A 25,714-nucleotide genomic window follows, 5' to 3' on the forward strand; every position below is an offset into this window, starting at 1 on the left:
TCATTGCATAGAGCATTTTGTATACAAAAGTAAATTACTCTGAATGGCTAGTCCTTACATCTCTGTTTCTGCGCAGAGTTCCTTGATAGCAATGAAAAGATGGCATAGATCTTAGAACAGAGTACAATCTGCTCTGGAGGTGTTTGATCCAGAGGTAGTCTTCATTCATAAAGTATTGAATGTGTTTGAGGTCATATTACCAGACTTGAGGCAAATCCCATTAGCTCTATAGGTATTGATAATAAATGATGAAGAAAAACGAAACGGGGGTTGTGGGTGTGAGAGGAAAGAATCGCAATATATTATTACGACAATTTACATGTGCAATGATAAGTCAGTTAGTGAAGTCCGATTCTCTTATTTCATATTGGAATGTGTTCATAGTTTTGTCATGGGAATTTATGGCTTTTTAATAAAATGTCTCATAGCAATCTGATTTATTTTAAAAAATGAAACAAGCAAGGTGGTGAAAGACAAGTTTCTGGCAAGACTAACACTGAAGGGAAAGTATTAAATAAATTATGCCTCTCAGAGAACTTCTGGTGTCTCTTGCAAAGGCTTTAAGATTAGTGCAAAAAAATCATAATAAGGTTTGTCTTTTTAGATGGTGCCTTTAAAATAATGATATCCATAATAGGTTATGCATGAAAATGCATATTAAGTGATCATTTTGCTCTCCTTTACATTGCAGTGGGAGATGGAAGGAAGAAAAAAAAACCCTCTTTGTTACTGATGTTTTAAAATAAGTTTTAGTCGCACCGATGGTGGTGGAGGCATTTGATTTATTTATAGAAAATTATTTACCTTCTGGAAAAAAAGACCATGAAAAGCTAATGGCAAATGTTGGGGAAATACAAATGCAATGCCAGCAGAACTGTATTGATGTCTGCGATGTCATGAAATCAAATCTATAACTTTAACAAGACAATCTTTGGAGCTTAAAGCACTTCTTTTTTGTAGTGTTCAGGTGGCTTATACATCTGAATACTCAACAGTGAGTCCCTGTGCTTAAGCATAATATTAAGAAATCAGCACTTCCAAGTTCTAAAAGTCTTGTACAATTAAAAATGGTGGAAATGGCATCCTTCTTCCCACTCACCCTCTCAGCTCTAACTACAAGGAAAAACATTTTTTGTGTTGCCTCAGTAAGTACTAATCTCTTATCTCTTCCACTTTATTCACTCAGGGACTAATTACCAACTTTTTATGTGAAACCATCTTACTGTGTGCTCACAGTGGGGCGCATCTCTTTCCCAATCCTTATTGGAGAGTAAACCCTGAGGTCTTGTGGAATATATTACTTTTTTTACAAGCACTTGCAGTAGCATTTCTGTCAAAACACTGAATTTTGTCTCCTCTATAGTTTACTTCTGAAGATAAAGACTATTTTTTAAACAGAGGTGCCAGTATTAGTTCTGTAGTCACTCTAAGGTCTGTCAGCATTCCCAATTTTCAATGGCTTGTCCCTCCCCCACAAAGCAGAGATTTGAGCTCCAGCTTCTGCATATGAAATTCAGCTTGCACAGAGTGCGTTAGCATATTTTCTTTAAAAGATGGGTCTGGCCTTTAGAGGGGGAGAAATATAAAAATATTTAGGTTTCAGAGAGGCTTCCTTCCCCTCTTATATTCAAGACATGAAAAACTGAAATTTGGTGCACTATTAATCTATAGAGAATGCAGACTGGTTTGGGAATTTTGAAAAGGAAAAATGAAAGGGAATGAGAGATTTAAGTCTGAAAATGGTTACTGTGCTGGAGCTGTGTAAGTACTTTTCAAAGAAAGTTAATTTATTTTCATTGCACATCTTGGATATCTTACTGGGTGCCTTATTGAACACATGGCCCTCATAGCTTTGTACCTTCATGTATAGTGGAATGTAGTTAAATAACCAAAAGCAAGTGTAATAAGTGGGTCTCTTACTTGGTCAATATAGAACATATCCACACAGAAAAGATCAGAAGTCAGGCCTTGAAGAACGAAGATACAATGCTACGGGTGTTTTCCTATGTTGCTGCCATAAGACCACCTCCACAGATAGCATTACTTCATAGATGCATGTTGTATTGCTTCAGATGGAATTTTGGTACTGCCTCTCATTACCTCAGGCAGAACGATTGTATTGTCTCATGTTACCTTAGACACTTTGTCTCATGTTACCTTAGAACCCAATGCTGTGCCAGTGGGTTCCACTGGTGCAGCAGAACTTCAATTTCCTCTCCCCATACACCCCCAAAATCTGTTCAGGGGGGTCCTCAAACACCTCAGGGCTGTTTCTTAGGGTGTGTGGTGATGGTGGTGGAGGGGGGAATAGGGAGAGGAAGTTCCACTATGCACATGGAGGTCTTTAGACCAATGGAGCTGTAGCACTGGATTCAGTCTAATGGATTATATCTACTGTTAGTCATACCCTGAAAATAAATTAATGGACATGATTAGTTCAGTTTCATGTGTTGTGATGAGTATAAAAGGTAAAGGGACCCCTGACCATTAGGCCCAGTCGTGGCCAACTCTGGGGTTGCAGCGCTCATCTCGCTTTATCGGCCAAGGGAGCCGGCTTACAGCTTCTGGGTCATGTGGCCAGCATGACTAAGCCGCTTCTGGCGAACCAGAGCAGCGCACGGAAACACTGTTTACCTTCCTGCTGGAGCAGTACCTATTTATCTACTTGCACTTTGACGTGCTTTCGAACTGCTAGGTTGGCAGGAGCAGGGACTGAGCAATGGGAGCTCACCCCGTCGTGGGGATTTGAACTGCCAACCTTCTGATTGGCAAGTCCTCGGCTCTGTGGTTTAACCCACAGCACCAACCGATTCCCATGCAATGAGTATACTCTGTGTATATCTTAGCTGCATAAAATTTAATGCTTTTCCATGGTATTAAATCGTGCAATCATTTGTGAGATATTATGTGGATTAATCAGCCAGCTGCAACGACTCCAAGTCTTTCACAAGTATTTTTTGGAAGTGCTGAGACATGGTCTCTCAGTTTTAGTGATTCTCCCCTCCCCGCAACACACCTTGTTAGCTGTACAACATCCAAGATGTGCAATGAAAATAAATTAACTTCCTTTGAAAACTATTTACACAATTCATCCTCAATTGTCCTTGCTGACATAATCATATAGCCATATCTTATTAGGTTTGTAACATCATTGTGTTCACTGTGTGGTCCCTGATTTGGTGAGATCAGCAATGCAACTAATTCAGGAAATCAGTATCTGGGAGGAAATATACTGAAGTAGCAGCAGCCAAGGGAAACTAGCTATAAGACATTTATTCAAGTTGGCACCCCTGCTGTCAACTAGGCCTCAAAATCTGAAGGGAAAAGGTAAACTAGATGGATGACCACAGTATTTCTCATAGGAAGTAAGATGGAAAGACCCACACTCAGATGGGTGGGAATAGAAGATAAGGTCATGGATGCTGCTAGCTGCTGTCACAGTTTTTCAAAGTAAAAGACTAAAAAGACCCAATAAAATTAGCAAGCAGGAAATGTCAACAAGTGAACAGCTGACGAGCAGTCAACATTTCCTATATAAGGAAAATGATGGTAGCCTTTAATTTCTTGAGGTTCTGGCAAGTAGGAGATTTGGTTTTATTTTTAAAAAAATTGAACCCACAAGTGAGCAACCTGGGCCAAGGACACTAATATTTGAAACTTTTGTCCCTGGCCTAAGACCAAATACACAAGCGTAATTTCTCTCTCTCCCTCTCCCTCCCTCTCTCCCTTTTTTTACTTTGGACATAAAATATTTTAAAGTTCATTGGAGTGTCAAATAATGGATACATTGTTTTGGAAGTCTTGCCTTTTTAAAGTGCATTACAACAACCAGTGTGCTTCAATCATGCAGAAATAATAGGCTAGGCTCAATGATATTTTCTCCTAAATGCAGTTTAAGATGCTTACATAGTAGAGGAATGCTGCAATTATTGGTGTGAATCCCATTTCAGCTTCTAACTGTTAAGGATAGCTAGAATTACAATTTGTTACAGACCAGTTCACAACTCAAATAAAAGCACATTTTACAACATTTTATGGCATCAGACTGCCGGGTGCATTATTTAAAATTATGATTCTCTTCATTTTAATTTTTTTTTTTTTGTAAAAGCATGTAAAATGGTACCTTCTTTCACAACAGATCATCTATGCCTTCTTTCTTTTGCTAGATTGGAAACCCTTTGAACCAAGAACAATGTCTTTTTGACATACAGAGATGAGCATTTTGGGCTGTCTCTTGTAACAAATCACTACATGCTGCAATGAATATGTGGGAAGAACTTCTTTTGCAGTTCCAGAGCTTTGTGTTCTGAACATGGGAAGATGAGTGTGCCTTTCTTCCACCACTGAGGGAGCAGTTGATTCAATAAATGGAACCACTATAGAGAGATGACTTCTCCTGTGAACCAAATGGGGAAGAAGCACCTTATGGGTGGAGTATATCCATATGTTCATTTGAGTATACCTCTGGAATACCAGAGGATCATGAGTGAGAGGGAGGGCTATCACACTCATATCTTGTGGATGTCCCATAAGCATCTAGATGAGTATTTGGAGAATAGAATGCTGGACAGGCCTTTGGTCTGATCCAACAGAGCATTTATTATGTTCTCTTGCCAATTGCAGAGAATGACTGTAGTGAATGTTTCACTTGGAAACTTAAGTCTGAGCTGTTTTGATGAAAAGTCTAAGGAACAAGCCATAACAACTTCTCCAAAGTGGTAAGTGTGCCTGCATAAAAAGAAACAGAAGCATCTTCTTTTCTTTTCTGAAGAAAGTCATCTACATAAATGTTTTCTGTGGTCAAAGCAAAGCTCTGCAATTTTTATAGAAACCCCATGAGCCAGTCCATGTACATTTAGAAAATTAATCCATATCTGCCAAAAGGGAAAATGGAAAAAATAGTTTTTCCTGGGGAATAAATTCTGCCATCACTCTACAAAATATTTATATCTCGTACTCAACTTTTCATTTTAGTTTTGTTTGGGAACTTACATGATTTTTCTCCCATGAAGTTTTCTTACATTGTTAGAATAAGATATGTGGTTAAGTTCATTCAAGTGGCAAGTCCGTGGTATGAATAAACCAATGTTATCATATGAAAGAGAATTAAGCAGGCAGATCCAAATGGGGATATATTAAGCCAAATTTTAAGCTCCAGTTGTTGAATTTAGCTGGTACTAGATGTCTGGCTTGCCTCAGGATAAATTCAGCTAATCGAATGAGGAAAACAGCCTCAGGTATGATGAAAATTACAAGAGATCTCAGTCGAACACTTCTTGTTATAAATATTAGCTCAAAGCTCTTCCTCTGGTCTCTGGGATGGGGGGGGGGAATATTTGCATGTAATTAATGGCATTTCAAGCTTTTATGAGAGTGGCTTAAAATGTTAGCTTTGCTAATTGTTATAATGACAGTGGGCTGGGGATTCCACAGTAGTAAGGACCCTAACAAAGCAATACAATATGAAACCCTGCATGAGAAAGATTTGCTAAGCTATAGGACTTGAGAGAAACTATACTAGGTTCCCTCCCTCTGCTATGTAGTTAATACTTTTCCTGTCCTGTGTTCCCTCCTTAAAGGGGCACATGAAAAGAGATCCTTGATCAAATACTGACTTATTTGCTACTCCCCCTAGCTTTGGGTGAGTTGCCCTCTTTGTCTTTATTCTGAAGCATTTTCCTTATCGGTTCAAATATTTGTTTGCAACTTTATTTTTCAATGATTTTCTTTTCTTTTTTAACTTCTCTGAGAAGGCAGGGGAGATGGCGAGATGCTTGGCATGTTTATCTGCAACACCTTTGATGCTTTAAAAATTGCTCAGATAAGGTAGGGTGGAGTGGCTTTGTGACTGATATAGCAGCAAGCCAAGTAGGGCGGTACAAATCCAGCTTCTACTGAAAACCAGAAAAATAGTTTTATATTGTTTGTTGTTGTTTAGTCGTTTAGTCATGTCCGACTCTTCGTGACCCCATGGACCAGAGCACGCCAGGCACTCCTGTCTTCTACTGCCTCCCGCAGTTTGGTCAAACTCATGCTGGTAGCTTCGAGAACACTGTTCAACCATCTCGCCCTCTGTTGTCCCCTTCTCCTTGTGCACTCCATCTTTCCCAACATCAGGTCTTTTCCAGGGAGTCTTCTCTTCTCATGAGGTGGCCAAAGTATTGGAGTCTGAGCTTCAGGATCTGTCCTTCCAGTGAGTACTCAGGGCTGATTTCCTTAAGAATGGATAGGTTTGATCTTCTTGCAGTCCATGGGACTCTCAAGAGTCTCCTCCAGCACCATAATTCAAAAGCATCAATTCTTTGGCGATCAGCCTTCTTTATGGTCCAGCTTTCACTTCCATACATCACTACTGGGAAAACCATAGCTTTAACAATACAGACCTTTGTTGGCAAGGTGATGTCTCTGCTTTCTAAGATGCTGTCTAGGTTCTTAAAAAACCTGGTTTTATATATGTGCCCCAAATACACTGTGCCTCCTCCCACAGCAGGTTCCTTGGTTGAAATACGTGTGTCTAAAATTTACATATACTAAAGCTGTTTTGGTGATCTTGCAACCCAGATCTGAAGTAACTGAGCAGGGGTGCTTACATCAGGGATGGGGAACCTCTGGCTTGCCACAGGTTGTTGGGACTCCAACTGCCAATAACCCACAGGGTCTGGAATGATGGGAGTTGTAGTCCAGCTACATCTTGAGGGCCCCAGGTTCTCCACGCTGGCTTTAAACGTTCTATAGGTTGTGGCACCAGATGATGTCAAAATGAAATAAAACACTCTTCATGTTGGTACAAATTATGCCAGACCAAGTGGAACACAAATGTTTTTTTGGCGCAGTGGTTCACAATAAACCACATGGAAACACTCCTTTTGGGATCAAAGGATGCTGAGCCACTGATAGCCTGAGTCAGCAGCTATTCACCCTACTAATCACCAGTACAGCCACTGGAAGAAAATGTCTTAATAATAATGTTTCATTGCCTGAGTATGCATTAAGCTAAAAGAATGATCAGACTTCAAGGGCATTTACGTGCTTCCTCTTCTGTGAAGCATATTTATTAAGACTGCATGCCAAAAGAAAGGAGATATGACTCAGGGACTGACTAGAATGTAGTTTCTGACTAATCAACAACAAGGGGACAAAAACTGCATTGTTGATGCCTGATTTCCTCAAGAGGCTGCTAATGCCAAGTTAACATCAATAAGTGTTGGTATATAATGGCTGGGATCTAAAGAGCCCAGTGTGCAAATGGAAAGCATGTTTTTGTGCAGGGGTGCACATGGCCAGCTTTTTCTAAATGCATCTACTTGTGGTTTATTGAATGTTGTCTCATGTGATTCTCTGATATTCAGAGGCAGGTTTTTGGGATGCGAAAGAGGTTCCAATGGGACAGGCAAAAGTCTCCCAGTGTGTATGAAACCCAAATATAACCTTTTGGCCCTTGGCCTATGTAATTTAATAATATATGCACACATATATGCATATATGCCTTGGGAAATATGTCATTTGTATCTGTGGATCCATAGTGTATATGCATTTACCTTGTGGCAGGATTCAGCAGCATCTCTAGCTACAGAAACCTGCCATTTAACACAAATGGTGGGCAAATACCCCTCCGCTTGATTTGTAAATGGTTCAGTTGTTTCCCCTACCCCAGGTAATGCTTCCTCCCTGCTCAATTCCAAATTGTGAAACTTCGTTGTACTAAGACTCTGACAGATTCCCAGCCTCATGTGCTAAAAACACCCCCCTCTTCTCTTGCTGCCTTTTCCATCAGGCTACATGGAAACAGCAGAGCAGTGAGGTATATTATGGACCGATGTGCCCTGGAAAACTGTTTCCTAGTCTAGCACCTGGAACACTGCTTTCAAAACTTCCCCAATACCTTGCTCTTACTGCTGCAATTATTGGGTATGGTTTAGTGGTAAACACAGCAGGGAAAGAGACTGCGCAGCAGGGAGAGGATAGCATGTGGCAGCAACAAGGTCTCGGAGGATCAAACCCAAATATGATCCAGGCCCAACTTTGGAAGGGGCTGAGCTTTGATATGGAAGGGGTTGTATTCTGAATTATCCCGGTTCTGATTCCCCCTCCGCATCACGTTAAGATTATCACAGTAGCTCATTACTGCTTTCAGCCAAGCTACTCTAGCATAGACCCATATAAGTTCAACTATGGGACACTTCTAGGTCAAACACTGCATAAAGCTACCTCTTTATGATTTTCAAGATGTGCTTGTGCATCTCATGTTCTCTAAGGGGAAGTTTTTATAACTTTGGAAAACAACAACAGGGAAACACTATTTTCAGACAAACTGTAAATACTGGATATCCACTTTTCTGAATAGGCCACCATGTGATAAAATTCTGGAATTTGGGAAACTTGGAACTTCTAGAAGTCAACATTAATTTTCATTTATTCAGCTTTGTGTTGTTGTACTTCAGTAAACCTCAGAAGAATTAGAGGGAGATGTGTCACATTGAAGTGGTATTTCCCCATTAAAAACAACAACTAATCTTACATAAAGATAATGATTCCAAAGGAGCAGTCTTCTGATTTTGAACTTTTGAGATTAGCAATAACTCTTTTTCACTGCAATCGCTAGGAAGCCTTAAAGGATAAGAAGGAACTTTTGTGTACTACTCAGAGCCAGGAATTCATTTCTTAACATGAAATGTTTATAGGGTCAAACATCCATGAAACATGAAGCATTTCAGAAATATTAGTTTTGTTGTCATTCATGGGCTGTCATTATGGAATATAAAAATATGAAACTGAAAAATGTTACAGCTTCTGCTCTCTAATACTATTCCAGGGCATCCTATTCTTCTAATACATGTTCCCTATCCCTAAATTAAGCCATTTATAGTGATACCCTGTAACCTTTTCTCCTCCCTTGATCATTGTTGCTTTTCTAAGTGCTCAACACACAGGTTATTGCACCATTCAGCTTAGGCCAAAGGGTACTCTTGAGATACGGTGAACATTAACACAATTAAAATGCACAGTTCAACCCAGGCTGACACATCAGAGGGATTGCAACACAATACACATGGAAAATGTCATTTGAATGTTCGTTTTCCCCATTTAGCCTTTAAAAGGCACAACACCCAGATCCCACCGTAGGAAAGACAGATTGGTCTTGTTACCTGCCTTGGGAAAGAATTGCTAGCTAGGATAACCTGACTTGAAGCCCTGGTTGTGTCCAAAATCTGAGATACTTGATGTTTCAAATTCAGACATCCTTCATTTAGACCAAAATAACAGACATTTATTGTGTACCTTGCAGTCAGTGACTATTTAACAGCGAGAGACTATCACAGCGTGGGTCCTCTTTTACTTTATGTGCTCAGTAATGAAAGTCCACTATTGATTTTTCTGTAGCTGCTTGTAACTATTATAGTTGATACATCAATAGAAAAGGAAAGCACAATGTTTCATAGGAGGCAGAAAATCAGAGAATACACCATGCCGGGACAGTAAATCATGCCATAATCTCTGGAATTGATAGATGGTTACTGCTAACTTGAAACCCATGGCTTTTTCTGAAAAGACTGGCCTATAATCGCCCAATATGTCCTAACAGACTGAGTGCCCGTAATAGTGCTAAAGGACACAACACAATGTTTCATTGGGTTTTTTTTAAAGTTTCTTTTAAAAAGATTACCAAAAGCTGGTCTGTTTTGTACTGGAAGGATTAATTTGCTCTTATTATATACCTTGTAGTCCAAAAAGAAAGAACAGAAATTTGGTAAGAAATTGGTAGGATTTCAAGACGGCTGAAAAGAATTAATTAGCAGAAACCACTAATTTAATCTGTAGATTGTAATTCAGATTTGCATCAAAGCTGTTCTCCATATCTAGTGGTTCAATTCTGCCTAATTTACAGGTACGTACTGACTACAATGCCAATTCAATTCATTCCAAAATTTGGTTCATATTCTCTCCATGCAGTCATGTACATCAGTGTCGTGTGCAGTGGCAGATGGCATGGCTGCAGCTCACCTGACCCCTAGCTGGCTGACTCACTGCAGCATACCAGGATGAAAAGGGTGAATGGCATGGTTGTAGTGAAGTCGGCACAGTGCAAAAGTGTCAGTAGGAGTGCCGGATCAACTCTGCCAACACATTTGCACCACGCCAACCTTGCTGCCATGCATCTCCACCTTGGTACCAAGACAGAGCTCAGGTGAGCAGCCCAGCTACTCCATGCCATCCACGGCTGATCAGGCATTAGAATGGAAATATTTTAAGGGGCAAAGCTCGGTTGCAGAGTGTGCATGCAGGTTTAATCACTGTTATCACCAAGTAAAGCAACGACGGGCTCCCAAGCCATAGCTTGGGCAATGATGTTGAGCTATTCACAGTAGGAGTGGGCAAGTAGAATGCAACTTCAGAATAGCACAAAAGCAGTGGCCTCATTCACATGTGATGGTAAACCGAACCATGGCTTACCAGGACTGTGCAAATGTCCCAGAGAGGAGCTTGCACCTACTTTGTTCTTCCCCAGTCCTTTCAGTGTAGTGTGGTGCAGCAGCTTAATCAACGTTTGGTTGCGTGTATTATCTGAACCTAGGATTGTGGCTAAGATTACTTAACCATAATCCAAAAGTACAGGAAGGACTTTGGCTAAAGATCATGCTTAAGATGGAGAGAACTTCACCACAATCCTGGGTATGGATGATATGTGTTGATTCTCGTGTCTGTAGTTGGGTGTCTGCAGTCTCCTCAAAACCAAGGAAATTTCCACCTAATCCATACAAAGGCTTTCAATTTTTTGTCCATCAGCTTAACCTGGGTGCTAAGTAAGTCACTGTCTCCCTGCATGGGAACCTAGCTTCTGCTATGTTTTGTAATAGGGGATCATTCTCTACATTCTGCATTGCAGTTGCAGATAATTTTAAAGGATACACACTGGTATTGAGAAAATCACCAAATTGTGTTGGAGAAACTCCCAGATTATTCTTTGATGGTACATTCCCCCTACCCATTTCCCTCCATTTTCTTGTAGCACCATGAACATGGATTATTAATGGGATGGGCAATGACACACAAGGATGTGCTTTTTATATTGAGGATAGATGGCAGGGGAACTCACAGGGTGGATATGTGAACCTCTAAAGCAGCGCTTCCCCAACCTGGTGCTCTCGAGGTGTTTTTGACTGCAATAGAGTTATACTCTCGTCAGCCCAGCACCGTGCTGGCTGGGACTGGTGCAGTCTGAAACATCTGGAGGGGATCAGATTGGGGAAGCCTGCTCTAAAGGCTAGGGCACAATCAAAGCACATTTATGAACCTCGGCTATGGAGAAGCAATATGGGCATATTGTTGAGGTATGGGTGTTCGGCTGTTGCTCCTCATACCATATTGAGAAAGGCAGGTGACTAATGAGGCCAACCTTTCCAACTGGTACCAGGTCATTTTTGGATTAAAATCTGTAGCATGTTGAGTGCTTCTAAATGCATTTTGAAAACGAAGACGTGCAGAACAGGCGGTGGTGTTGAGCCTTCATAACTGATTTGGGCAATTTCCAAAGTTAACTAAGATTCCTCAGTCTCAGATGCCCTAGGCCCATTGCAATCAATGACTGGGTAGAGTAAGAATTATGTTAAATATTATTATATAGTATAAAGTGCCTGCTAAACTGTAGTCCCTGCTGCAGTGATCTGAGGACCAATTCACACTTTGCACTGCTGATATAGTGATATTTATTTTTAGTGGCAAGCTTTTGAAGAATGGAGATATGAGCTTGGTAACACACAGTCATTAACTAGCATTCAGGTCATCACACTACCCTATTTATGCCACAACAAAAATATAGACTGTGACCCTTTACCATATTAAGAAAAGCAACCACTTTTACCCTACAGTTTAACAGGCTTCTTTATTATTGGGCGGATGTCTGATTTGGCTGCAGTTTTCTCCCTTTGTGTTCATCAGCATTTAAAGGAGTATTATGTACCAGCTGTTCCAAATGCACCACACACTGCTCTTATACTAGATATGATGGTGCAACCAGACTTCGGCGAGTGTGTGTGGGATAAACATCATTTCGAGGTTCTACCAGTTTTTGAATCCTAGGAAAAGTGAAGGGGAGTGTACCAAGACATAAGCAAGCAATTAATAAGAGCAATTATATATAAAAAAAGCCCTTAGGGTAAATATTTTGATTGTTTGCGGGGAGAAAATAAGCTTAACTATCGGCACTCTTATCCATTACTGTTAGCTGCCACCCTATAATAAATGTTATTCACTTCTTTCCTTGTTATAAATACATATTGATTAGGTTTAAACTCTGAACTTCAAAATGAGTTATATCTGGTCATTGCTAAACTGCTTTGCTCACTAGGAAAAAAACAACCCTACCCCAACACCTATTATACCACTTTAATTAAGACAAGCATCAGCTTTATGTACAATTATTTGCTTCTGCCAACTCTCTGTGGTGTAAATATTGAGCGGTCTCCTCCCTTGAATGCTAATCAATCCTATCTGAATCCCAAGTGCTTCCATAAATTTCAGGAAATTTATATTTTCTGGCATTAGCTTCCCAATACATATGTTACTCAGAAATAAGGTTGCAAGATATATATTTGGCTCTTACGTAGTACATCATCCCCCCCCCAATTATGATATTATATGCAGAAAGTTAAAAACATTGTCTAAATTCTAATAGTAGTGTATACACCAACTTCTTACCTATTTTAGCTGAGTTGGTGAAATATGACTAGTATACAGGCAACAAAATGTGAGGTATATGTTACAAAGATTTTCCATAGCTATTGGAGAAATGAATTCTACCCTTCCCCCAGATACTGAGGCAGCTTAAAAAAGATCTCCTCCTAAGATGTCTTGAGGTAAACCAATTCATTCGAGGCAAATTATTTATGCAATACTGCAATAGGGCTCTGAATAGCCACGAGTACTTGCTGAGGGCAACACAATCTCCTGTACATTCCTGGCTAACTGAAATGGCAGTTTTAGTCCACAGAAAGCAAAACTACAAGTAAACATGGGGAGTCCAGGCCCATCTGAGGGATTCTGAGTTATGGTGAGATGAGGAAAATTTCTCAGAATCATTCTACATCTCCCTAGACTGCTGGACAATGAAATTAGGGGGTGAATATAGAGGTTCCTGCATATGCAGAACTTTTGAGAAATATGAAGGGATGTTGGGGGGGGGGGGAGAGAAATTAGATAAGGCCAGAAATTCACACTAAAATGCTGAAGTATTTTCATGAGATTTTTTTTTTTTTTTAAAAAAACCCACTACAAATAGCTGCAGAAACCTGGAGAACGGATTTTAAGATTGAGAAATTGAGAATATTGAAATTGAGAGATCTTTCCATCCCTAGTCTAGAGTGATGGAGTCATTTTGTCCTCATGTTAAACATGCTAAAAGTATTTCCCTTGAAGCCACTCATATTCTATCATGTGATTCCTGCATTGCAGGATGTTGGACTAGATTACCCTTGGGGTCCCTTCCAACCATACAATTCTGTGATCCTATAGGAAGAAAAAATGGACCACAGTTACAAAAGACTGTCTGGATATTCCATTGAGAGCAGTGATAGGTAAAGAATAAAAAGTTTAAACAAAATGAATGAATGAGAAAAGTAGCAAAAATGAAACATTTAGCAGAAGCAGAATAAATTATGCAAGTTAAACAAAAATATGTAAATGTGTTTCGTTTGCATATTTTAACAGGTGGCAATGAATTCAGCTTTCCCTGACACAGTGATTTGGGTCACTGTGGTTCAGGATTTTTATTAGCATCCAAAACTGTCACAAAAGATGGCACTGTATCCTGCATAAAAACTAATGCTCGCTTTGCTCTCAGTAACAGCCTGCTGTTTGCCATACATAATGATTAAATGTTTACCATTTCTACAAGTCCCAGTTGTCTCTTGTTAAGTGAGACGTGGGATCAATAGTTGCTCTGCAATTATTTGCCCATTGATAAAGCCTTCATTTCTTAAATGAAGTACATTTATCTGTGGTCTTGACAGTGATAAGAGAACAGTACCCATCAGTCGCTGCCTATTCTAGCATTAAGCTCAGCAGACAGACAAGTGACTGGACATGGGTGAAATGATGTCTAACTTTCTTCCTATTGGCATTTCACTTTACAAACTGTTCAGATGGAAGCTTTGACAAATCACCCTTGCCGACTTCGAGTAATGAGAGCTAGCAGGAGAAATGGAAAGTTTTGGTAAAGGGAAAACAATGACTGGATTGCCATTGATATGGCTGGGACTGTTGGCAATAGGGCAGAGAAAACAAGGGAAGCAGTCAGGCCACACCTGAAAACAAAAGGCTAAAGAAAAACGACTTTTGTTCCTTAAGTAAAAAACCAAAAAAAAACAAAAAAAAAACTAATGTAAACTATTTCAAAGAATACTATTATAGTCATAGGTCTGACTTTGCTGGATGACTGAATCTAGTTCCTGCTGTAGTGATCCAAAATTTGATAAATTAATTTTAGGCCACATTCTAAATTGTGGAAAGAAGTCCAAGCCGAGGTCCTACCTCTAAGTAAAATATATTTAGGACCAAAGTAGGGATGCTCAAGAAAGTTTGTTATTATCCCAGCTGGCTTTGATTTATTTTTGTCCTCCTGCCCCCAGATTTATCTCAAGTTTTGGTTTCAGCCAAAATTTTGTGGTAATTGAGGGGTGTGTACGAAGTCATTCTGAGCTTTCACTAATTGTCATGAGCTGCATTTGACATCTCTGTTGTTCTGCCCTAGCAAAAATAATGGAATTTGTCTTAAAGTTCACTTTCAGTAAGACTATGTGACAACGCTAGAACTGATGGTTAATGATTTTTTTTTAAAAAAATTAACAAGGGAATAAGTAAGAAATGAAACACCAACTTTTGTTCAGATTATTATTTTATTTCTGCATTGCAGGGATTTGGACTAGATGACCCTTGGGTCCCTTCCGACAATTCTGTGATTCTATTCATCATTGTGAAAACATCTTAGGCAGCAATCCTGTACCCCCTTACTTGGGAGTGAGCCCTACTGAACCCAAAGGGACTATTTAAGTAGGCACACGAAGGATTGCTCCATTATTTAGCAACAGCTATTACTACGTGAAATGAGAGTATCTGATTTCAAACTTTACTTAGAAAATGGTTAGTTGTTACTGTGGCCTTGGTCACACATAATCGTAAGCCATAGTTTGTTGGGGTACCAAGGCCCTTTAATTCTTCTCAAAAAGAAGTTCACGTGACTCCCTCATGCTAAAAATCAAGACAGCAAGCTACGATGATAATGTTTCAGGGCGTATTTGAGCTAAATGACTGGCTGGCTGTTGTCATATCCCTTTAACTGTTTTTGGGGCTGCTTGCTGTGGTTTTAATATTTGTAGTTATATATTATTTATTGCTTACTGTGCTTATTTGATTATTCTGTTTTTATCTTTTTTTATTTGCTATCTTGCTTGCTTTATAAGGGGTAGAAAGGTGCAACACAAATGTTTTAGATTACTAAGAGAACCAGGTGCCACTCAGTATCTCATTTGAGACCAAGATTGTCTCCTTGCCAGAGAGCCTCAAGTGACAGGACACGGAATGGTAGATGTTCTAAATGAATGCAAAGTACTGGGAGCTGCTGATGAAAGTGATCAAACGTAAAGACTGTTTAAAGTAAACGTGAGCATTTTCCAAATGTAATTCAGATATTCAGCTAATTTAAAATACCACTGAAGTGCAAAGGATCTCTTTAAATATTTCATCACAGAGTAGGCTGCATAGCTCCTTAGACGTTTGGGTTGCATTGCCTAATGTGTGTGAAAATATCTTACATTCCAAACTAAGGTAAGAGATGCCTATGGGGAAGAAAATCAGCTTCCACAAGCCCCTATGCTCACTTAACTCTGGATCCAACCAACAATCTCTTAAAGCGAAATGTGCAACCCTCTTATGAGCTCCTGATCACCTTATGAAAGGTGCTTTTAGGTTGCTTTGCTTTGAAAAGAAAGAACTATAGGGAAAACATCTTCATCTGTCACCATGTGGCACTATATTATATGTATTTATCCAGTGGCTTGATTCTAGGAGCCAGGGACTGGCAAATGACCACAGGTGCCACACACTAAATCCAGGTTACTTTTTAGGTTATTTCATGCCTAGTAACCACCTGAATTCAGGAACTGCTTCAGAGATAATACCCTAATTATAAACGTTTCTCTGATTAAAGCAACAAATTATGCACTTTTACTGAGGAAGTACTGTATCTAAATAATAAACTAGTGTGTTGTTGTTTCTTTTGCTTTAAATCAGTTACATTAATTGGTCTTTATTCTTCTTCTTCTTCGTGATTTTATTATCTTGATTTCAGTCAATCCACCCTGGTTTACGATATTAAAAATGTGCATGTTTTGAATCTGCCAAATTCAGGAAAAACTGCTGAGTTCCAAAATGAGAGGAAGGATGAGGGGATTAAGTTAGAACGCAGCCAGCTGAGAATGACATTTGAATTTCTAGGTATGATCTGATGACAAGAAAGGCCTAAGGAAATCCTTTGAGGGGAAAGTTCTCCAAGCAAAGGCCAGGCACAGTGCACACACGAGACCATTAGTTTGACATCCTGTTCTGCAGTCCAGGCGATTAGAAAGGCCACAACTGTACAGCATGCCAGTAGACCATGACGTCCTTAATGGGCACAGAATAGTGTTTTGTACCAATGTGTCTACAGTGGCACAATAGCACATGCCCCTTTGGTTCTGTACATTGGGCGCATCTCAAAGGTATGGAACAGTTTGTGGCGTGAACTTTCTTTAACCTTGAAACCTGTTGAAATGATGAAGGGGCCTGATCCTGGTAACCAGATAGTATCATTCTAAAGAAACACAATAGCTTGTGTAACAATTATCTGCCATTCACTCTGGCATCACCTGTTATTGGTGCTGGCTGTGCCTGTCATTGGCTCTGATTTCGCCTAATATTAGCTTCTCTGTTTTAATGATTTTTAAAAGCATGATCTTGGTTCTTCCTCCTTGGTGTGATACATTTTTATTTGCAATCTCACATAATGGGTACTGGTGGGTGGGGGTGATGGAAGAACCAGCCAGTACTACACTGGGCATTAAGGCACCTGGATATTTTTCTTTCTTTCCTTGCCTTGCCTTCCATTCAGTGCCAGGAATGTTTTTTCTTTTTTGTTTTAAGCGAGTACTGCTGCCAGTGGTGTTTCCCCTCAGGTTGGCCAACCATTGCCATTTCTGCCCTTTCTGCCTGTCCAGAGTAACACAGGTGATGGATTCTCCATGCTTGCGGAAAGCAGGGTTGAGGTCACTGCCCATCAGCTGGTGACTTAAAGCCTCCTGGATCAGCTTTGTCACCAAGTTCCTCATGGTGAACTTGCTCACACAGCCAATCCTTGCAGTACAGCCCTATGCTCAGGGCTTGCAAAGCCCTTTGCACAGTGTTTTCCAAATGCCCGACAGCCAGCTGGTTGCCTGAAGTTTGGGAAGCAATGCACAAAGAACCTTGCACGCCATGAGAGCAGCCCAACACATATGCTATGCCCAGGACTGGCAAAACCCCTTATACTGTGGTTCCCAAGTGTAGGACAACTACTTGTCAATCATTTGATGTCAATTTGGTTGTGGAATTCAGTTCCACAGCTGATCCAGCCACCTCTTTACCTGCTCCATACCTGATGTCACAATGTCTCACTATTCATTAGCATTTTGTAAGACTGGTTCTGATGCTTTAACTCTCCATATGACTAGATGAATTTGAATGTGGTTGCTCTTAATTTTTTTAAAAATCTCTGCTGTGTTTTTAAAATGGTAAAATTTATATTTTTGTCTTCTATAATATAGTCTTTTTTCTACATCACTCAGAGAACCATGCTATGGATATAATATAATACAATAACTGTGTATTTTTCCAGACCTCACACATGGAGGGGCCCACATCAACAATGACAAATGATACACTCTAATTTAGAAAAAAAGGTAATGTTGAGACACATAAGTAATAATGTTGAGACATATAAGCAATAATTAAATGGCGACAGTACCTACCTAAACTGAATAACACCAAAAATTTGAGACACACAAACTCTCGTAGATCAAACTGCAGAGATCGTAGTTTTGCTACTAGCTCCTGTGCATGGCTCATAAGATTGTTGAGTGTGACTCCTGCCTGAGATGCTATTACAGCGTAATCCACCTGTAAAAGAGTAATATTTACATTGAGTTATCTTAACCAGATACATTAATACTGCTATTTCATACTTTTGCTCAATTAGTCCTGGGACTTCTAACAGCTTTGGAAGGAAAGGTCATTTTCACTGGGCCCCCAGCATCGGGTTTTGCTGTTGTTCGAGGTTTTGTTTTTTGAAAAAAAACCCACACAGTGGTCATGATCCTTACCTGGCTCTGCTATACTAGCTCCACTACAGCAGAGGTGTGGGGTGGAGACACATTAAATGAAAGCACACATTTAAATCACATGTAGCCTAACTTATTTTTCTGCTTGTTTGCTTAACACCATACTATGTCCCTCTAAGCTCCTCTGAGGCAGAGTAGAACGCAAATATAATTTTTAAAGACATGTATGCTTTTCACCCATAAAGAATAAAACCTTAAACATACCTTACTGCTAAATAGTGCTCTATTTATATCTCTATGCTGCTTTTATTCTTTATTGCATTATTTTGATGCTTTTTAAAAGTCAGTATGAACCACTCTGGAATTTAGATATTGAAGAGCGGCACATAACTATTTTAAATAAGAAATTAAATGCCTTCCCAGTTCAAAAGGCCTTACAGTGGTACCTCGGGTTAAGTACTTAATTCATTCTGGAGGTCCGTTCTTAACCTGAAACTGTTCTTAACCTGAAGCACCACTTTAGCTAATGGAGCCTCCTGCTGCTGCCGCACCGCCGGAGCACGATTTCTGTTCTCTTCCTGAAGCAAAATTCTTAACCCGAGGTACTATTTTTGGGTTAGCGGAGTATGTAACCTGAAGCGTATATAACCTGAAGCGTATGCAACCCGAGGTACCACTGTAAATCGTTTCCTGGACAGTATCTAATGGGGAATATGTATCAGCTGATGCACAGCTTAACTATCTTGTCCTCTTCTGTTTCTTCAAACTTTATACTCCTGTGGCCCTTGGACTTAGTACAGGAGTACCTCAGGTAACAAACACCTTGGTTTACAAACACTTCGGGTTACAGACTCTGCTAACCCGGAAGTAGTACCTCGGGTTAATAACTTTACCTCAGGATGAGAACAGAAATCGTGCAGTGGCAGGGGGAGGCTCCATTAGCTAAAGTGGTACCTCAGTTGAAGAATGGTTTCAGGTTAAGAATTAAGTTTGTAACCAGAGGTACCACTGTAGATAAAAGTTCATTTGATTTTCACAACTGCCGTATCTGTTTTTCATTCATTTGTTGTTTTTAAGGCTACTATTTGAGTTTCCTGTGAAAAGTAATTATTAACATTTATGCACCACTTTTTGAGAGTTTAATGCTGCAGTCTAAACACACCATTGAATGTAGTGGAACTTTTAACAGTAAACATTGTGTGTTTATTTAATTTAGCTGGCAATGACAGTCATCCTTAAGGAGTTTTCATAAAAACATCAAGGTAACAAATATAAATAAAAGTCACCAGTACAGTCGTACCTTGGTTTTTGAACGGAATCCATTCCGGAAGTCAGTTCGACTTCTGAAAATGTTCGGAAACCAAGGTGTGGCTTCCGACTGGCTGCAGGAGCTTCCTGCACTCAATCGGAAGCCACAGAAGCCGCGTCGGACGTTCAGGTTCCAAATAATGTTTGCAAACCGGAACACTCACTTCCGAGTTTGCGGCATTAGGGAGCCAAAACATCTGAGTTGCAAGGCATTCGACAACCAAGGTATGACTGTATAACATCCAGAACATCCAGTACAACTGTGGAAGAAACAAACGACTGCTGAAAACCAGCCAGCCACTTGGCCAAATTCAACCCCTGAGGATTCAGCAGATACCCTACCACCTTACTTCCAGAATGACTCATTAAGAGTCTCTGGCAGGGATATCACCTGCAGAAACGTCTGCCTACCCAGGGAAGGTGCACCGGTGGAGCTCCCCTACCAGTGGAAGCCAGAGGAACGAGACAGGGCTAGGCAAAGGGAAACCTCTGCCTCACCCAAATTCCATCTAGTCCAGTGGACTGGGAGTTTGGACAGTGGGCTGAACTACCTTTTTCAATAAATGAAGACATAAAACTGTGCCTGTAATGTAAGCAAATGACGTTTATGTAAATCATTTTACAGCCCTACCCCAGGACATTAGCTAGGCTATTGTTTTTAGAAAAGTGTAATTCCTGCTGAGACATCTAATTTGCAGCTGAATTTTCCCTCTGTGATGCATTGGGAGGGCATGTGGGAATCCCTTGGTGAGGTAACCAATTGCTGTTTCCACACAAGAGAAAATATGATCTTCACTTCTTAATAATAAGTTAAGATGTTGGGATGAATGTCATGAATATCACTGCCTGTACCACTGAGATGATAACATAATGGGAAACCCCAATAGGTAGATTCTTCCACCCTCTGCTACTGGAAGGCTCTTAGGCAACTAGCTGCTCTTTCCGATGCATTTAATATTTGCAGAACCAGCAAATTTGTCTGGGAGGCAAGTCTTCATCTGCCACTCACCCAGAGCCGACTGTATTAAATTTTTATATTTATTGACATTTCATTACCATAATTGACTGCACTTGGTTCCCTAGTAGAAGGCACAGGGATGCCTCCTAAGCAGGAGAATTGGTCCCTTGAGTCAGATTTGCAATTAAAAATAAGGCAGAATGGATTTTTTTTTATTGTGTAAATATGATGAGTTGAATTTTCAGCTTTAACTAGAGAATACAGAGCACCGAGAAAGCCTTTTTCACGAGTGAGCAAAATTATGAGTCAGTGGAAAGACGACCCCCAAAGGTGTCAATCAGTTTATATAAACTCAACTGTGCATGAAAAAGCCCCAGTTAATGTCTCTTCTAGGGGGGCTGGGGAGGAAGTGTTATTATTAAAGTGAATATTATCTTCTCTGCGTAGTCTATGGGCTACTTATCTATGAAAAGGGTAGCCTTTTGAGCCAATATATTAGAGTGTGGATGAAAATGACGGGGGGGGGGAATATGAGGTATACTTGGATGATGAGCGTGGCATATGGGTGGATATTATCCAGATATTTAAGACCTATACATGACCATGTTCACTGAGTGACTCCTTCTAGAATGATGACTGCGTGATGCTTTGTAAGTAAGTACTGCTTGAAACTTTGCACACCACAGACAGGACAGTGGTCTGTTTCAGATATTTGAAAGTGGTCTCATAGATGTATTGTTGTGAAAGATGAGTACACTCATTTATTTTGCTTTTGTTTTGGACAGTTTTTGCTGTGCTTCAAAAACTGGAAACCAAGAACCACTTGGCCAGGTAGAATAGTATAACTGATGATGGAGTATCTTAATTGTAGCTCTAGCATATGACCCACAACTCTCTGAAAAACCAACTCTAGAAAGGATTGCTGCATGCAGCTAATACGCCTCAAACTGTGGTTTGTGCCTAGCAAATGTTCACTACCATTTAGAATTTCCAAGCTGTGGTGGATTCTGCTGGGACTTCCCCATCCAACAGGAGAAATATACTCCAGTAGAAGTGTACATGTTCCATGCAGATAGGAGTAATTAGTGTAGGCTTCCTAGCTGGGTCAAAAAACAAATGCATATAGATGTACTGAATATTCTCCCATCTACTGAAGCTGAAAAATCTTTGGTTTCTGTTCTTGCATATATTCTTGCACCCGTTTCCACTCCTTTCAAGAGATAGCACATTTTTTCTCAATTTCAACTGTAAATTGATGTAAGTTCTTAGCTGTTAAAAAGTTTTTACCTGCCTGCGGGAAAGCAAGACTTAAATAGAAACCTTAAGGGTGCCCAAGATACAGAGGAAACCTAGAAGGCCTGTTGAACCACGGCTTTCTGTACTTATGATGGCAATTGTGCAATATTGGGAAAGGGTTCTTAAAGTCATTTTTTGAAATAACAGAGTATGACTTATCTGTTGATTCTGTAGTTATCTTGTTCAAATTGACAGGCTGGAAACAGTGTAAAAATAGGGGGTCTGGTTATGAATCTTTTAGCTAAGATTACAGCTGCAAAGCAGCGTAACTTCCTCCAGTGTCCCTTCTGCTAAGAAATGGTTGATAAAGGTCTTAGAGGTAGTGGAAATTGGCAAGTTAACTGCAGTGGCTTATCTGAGCATTGGGAAAGGTTATAGTGACATGTTGTTAATACATTAGTCTCTCTTTATTAGATGCTGGGATAAACGTTTTTGCAGAGTGGAGGTTGAAAGGCATTTGCTTTCAGTTCTGTGAATGATTAAAGTTAATGATCCATGTAGTTAATTAGAACTTAGTCTTTATTGTTGTTGCATGCATTAAGGTAAGGGAAACTTTCTTTAATTTTTCTATTTTTAATCTTAGTTTCTTCCTTGTGTGATGCGTTTCTGGAAGGTGGTAGATGAAATTGTTCTTTCAGTATTTTGACTAGGATCTGATCTTGGCACTAGTGCAATTTCACAAGTCAGACTGTTGCACTGGAAGCAAATGTGTGCCGTGATGAGTCTTAGGCAACCTTTTTCTCTTCAAGCAGTATTTCCTGTTAAAATGATTATACTGTCAGTGAAACTAATTTAGCATCCCCCCAATACAAATTTACATGATAAACAATGATAACTTTATGATTACAAATTGCATTTTATCTGCAAAGATCGTAGATAACATTTATATAATGGAAATATATAAATATTTCTTCAGCAAGTACTTTACTGCAGGAAAGCAGAGGACTTTCATACATTAAGAGTGGGAATGGGTTCCTCCTAGATAGAGACAGCAGGCATCGTGAAATCAAATTAATTAAAATTGTGATGACTTGTACAGTGTATGATGCCTGCCATTTTAACATGATATGCCAATAATAGAAGATAATGAATTAAGTTGCCAGAAGACCTCTCCCTCAGGATGATGTTACAGAGGTTGCTAATTAGTTCTAATATGCAAATAGTAAAACTGATAATGCTTCAAAGTGCTATAAAATATCTTATACATTTATGGGCCATTGGTGCATTACGAACAATGAAAAATGCCATTTGCTGTGCTGGCTCCTGCTTCTAGACATATAGAGGGAAGATGCCAAATAGCTACGGCAGGGGTGGGCATGTGGGATCTGCTTTGCTTTTTTTTACCAGAACCCTGTGGTCTACCGACCAGAACAAAGTGCAAAAAAGGGCCACAGATGAGGGGGAAACACAAGGAATTAAGGAACATGGCACCTATGAGTACCAGGGGTGTCTTGAATCTGTGAGCAGTACCAGAAACAAGCTCCCAAGTCCTGTTCCCTCACCCTCAAGTATTCCCCCCCCTAATAACCTTAAGGTTAGAGCAGTAGGACAGCAGAGCATTGATCTAGTATTTTTCACAGTGACTGGCAGCAGCTCTTCAGGGAGCTTTCCCAGCCATACTTGGGGATGCCAGGAATTGACCCTGGAAAGCTGATGCTCTAACACTGAGCTAAAGCCCTAAGCAACTAGTAGATTGGCAAAGCAACCATAGGTCTACTAGTAGATCCTGATCCTCCACCTCCCCATTGTTTAGGAGATTCCTGTGCAGGCAGGCATAGGCAAACTCGGCCCTCCAGATGTTTTGGGACTACAATTCCCATCATCCTTGACCACAGGTCCTGTTAGCTAGGGATGATGGGAGTTGTAGTCCCAAAGCACCTGAAGGGCTGAGTTTGCCTATTCCTGCTCTTGTGTGTGTGCATTCCTAGCTGCACTCTGCAAAGCAAAGCTTGATGGCTTTAGCATGCAGCAAGTGAGACCTATCCTATTACAACTGAATCAAGAAACTTAACACACACTGTGCACTTGGCACTAAGAAGATTTACAGCCCTATCCCAAAAAACTTGCTACAGCAGCAAGTAAGTGCTTTGGAAGGGGCATTCTGACTGCTGCATCAGTGCAAAGTCATCAGCTGTCGCTGCTTGAAGGTGAGAAGCTGAAAGAAGGGGAAATGCTTAGGATCAGCTTTGAGCCTTGGCTTAAACAATGGCTAGTTTCATTAGAAGTCAACTTCACACCAAGGATTATAAAAGTTGGTTTGTTGAACTAACCATTATTTGTTTTAAGCCAGAATTCCTGGCTTGAATATAATGGTGAGCTGAGAGATTCCTGTAAAAGCAAAACTAAACTCTGCCAAATTCTTCCTCCTAGTTATGGAAGAGGAGCACTTGGGAAGGGGAGCATGTGAGTCTCATCCTTTGCTTCGGTTTGTTTAGGGTTTTCCATACTGTGCTAAACCATGGCTTCATGTTATGTGCAGTTGCAGCGTTTCTACTTTGGAACTCCCTGCCAATTGACATTAAGCAAGCGCCCTCACTATATTGTTTTTATTTGCATGCTGAAAACTTTTATTTCAGCGGGCCTACCTAGACATATAGTTCAGTTATTTACATTTGCTTTTTAAAAAAAGTTTTCCTGGGGTTCCCCCCCCCCCCGTGTTTCATCCACAGTTATATTTTGCGTATTTGTAACAGTTCTGTGAATTTAAGTTGTTTTTTATTATGTACATCACTCAGAAAGTTTTGTGATTACATGTTTTACACAATCTTTCCAAATAAAAATAAATATATTTGTATTATGAATAGCCTTGGCAGGCTAAGAAGGCTGGATATATATAATTACCGTAAAGGAGCTGACTGAAAATATCCTTATTTTTAAGCTGCTCAGGTGCAGACAAGGAAGTGGCTCTTGTACTTATCCTGCTATACAAGGCGGATGGGGACCTTGGTAATTTCAAACACCCCCACCCTGCTCAATGAATACATTAAATAAGGTACCAGAAAATACGCCTTGAAGTATCTTAAAGACTAACTAGTATTACATAAGCTTTCATGGACTACAAAAACTATGCTGAGCATGTGCAGTTTCATAACTCTCTGCAAAACACACACACACACAAAAGGATTCTGGCAACCTTAAGAAAAAAGAAAACACTGAACATGTTTTGTGCTGTATTTTACACTCGATTCTCATTATTTTAGCTCACTTCATATTCTGGGTCAGTCTCCAACTCTCAGCCTAACCTGTTCTACATGGCTGTGTCGACATGGAAGGTGGCATAAAATGGCTGCAAAAAGTGGACTTGGTGCTTGTATCATAGACATCCTCTTTTGGTTCTTCTACCCAGAGGCCATATTTTTCAACCAGTCTTAATCTATCTTGATTGTAGCACATTTTACTGATGGCCCAAGTTCTACTTGTGTTCAGTTGTGCAGAAGATTCATTCCTAAGAGGAATTATCTTAGGTCTGTAGTCACTGGGGAAGGGGGAAGTTGTGGAAAGTAGAGTAGTGTGTTTTAATTTAATTTAAAACTTTTACTATTTTGATTTTGAAGGTAAAGTAGTAAGGGGTCAGTATTTTTCCTGACTGCCCAATTAAAAAATAAAATAAAGCACGCTCCTACTAATCCAATGTTCTGCCCCAACAGCAAAACCTCTGAGATACAACTAGCATGATTTTTAAATGGTATAATGTTCCCCCCTAATAATAATTTAATTGTGTTAAAATTATTGTTGATTTTATCACTCTCTTTTATAAAATAATAATGAATATAGTGGGCTGTGCATATTAGTATGAGTTTTGTATGTG

The 25,714-nt window shown here is 39.9% G+C and overlaps 1 protein-coding gene and 1 long non-coding RNA gene across 12 annotated transcripts in view; one reads left to right on the forward strand and one right to left on the reverse strand.

Moving 5' to 3' along the window:
• The window catches only part of LOC307218911, a 133,190-nt gene that overhangs the window by 60,280 nt on the left and 47,196 nt on the right, over positions 1-25,714 (forward strand). The gene's annotated exons all lie outside the window — the stretch shown is intronic.
• NR5A2 (nuclear receptor subfamily 5 group A member 2) overlaps positions 1-25,714 on the reverse strand; it is a 114,133-nt gene that overhangs the window by 3,423 nt on the left and 84,996 nt on the right. For all 4 annotated transcript variants that reach the window (XM_079981542.1, XM_079981541.1, XM_079981544.1 and 1 more), the window contains exon 6: positions 18,036-18,183. In XM_079981542.1, coding sequence (XP_079837668.1) covers positions 18,036-18,183 — 148 coding nt within the window. The remainder of the gene's footprint in view (positions 1-18,035; positions 18,184-25,714) is intronic.

The sequence above is a fragment of the Podarcis cretensis genome (assembly GCF_951804945.1).
Source record: "Podarcis cretensis genome assembly, chromosome: 6".
NCBI classification, from domain to species: domain Eukaryota; kingdom Metazoa; phylum Chordata; class Lepidosauria; order Squamata; family Lacertidae; genus Podarcis; species Podarcis cretensis.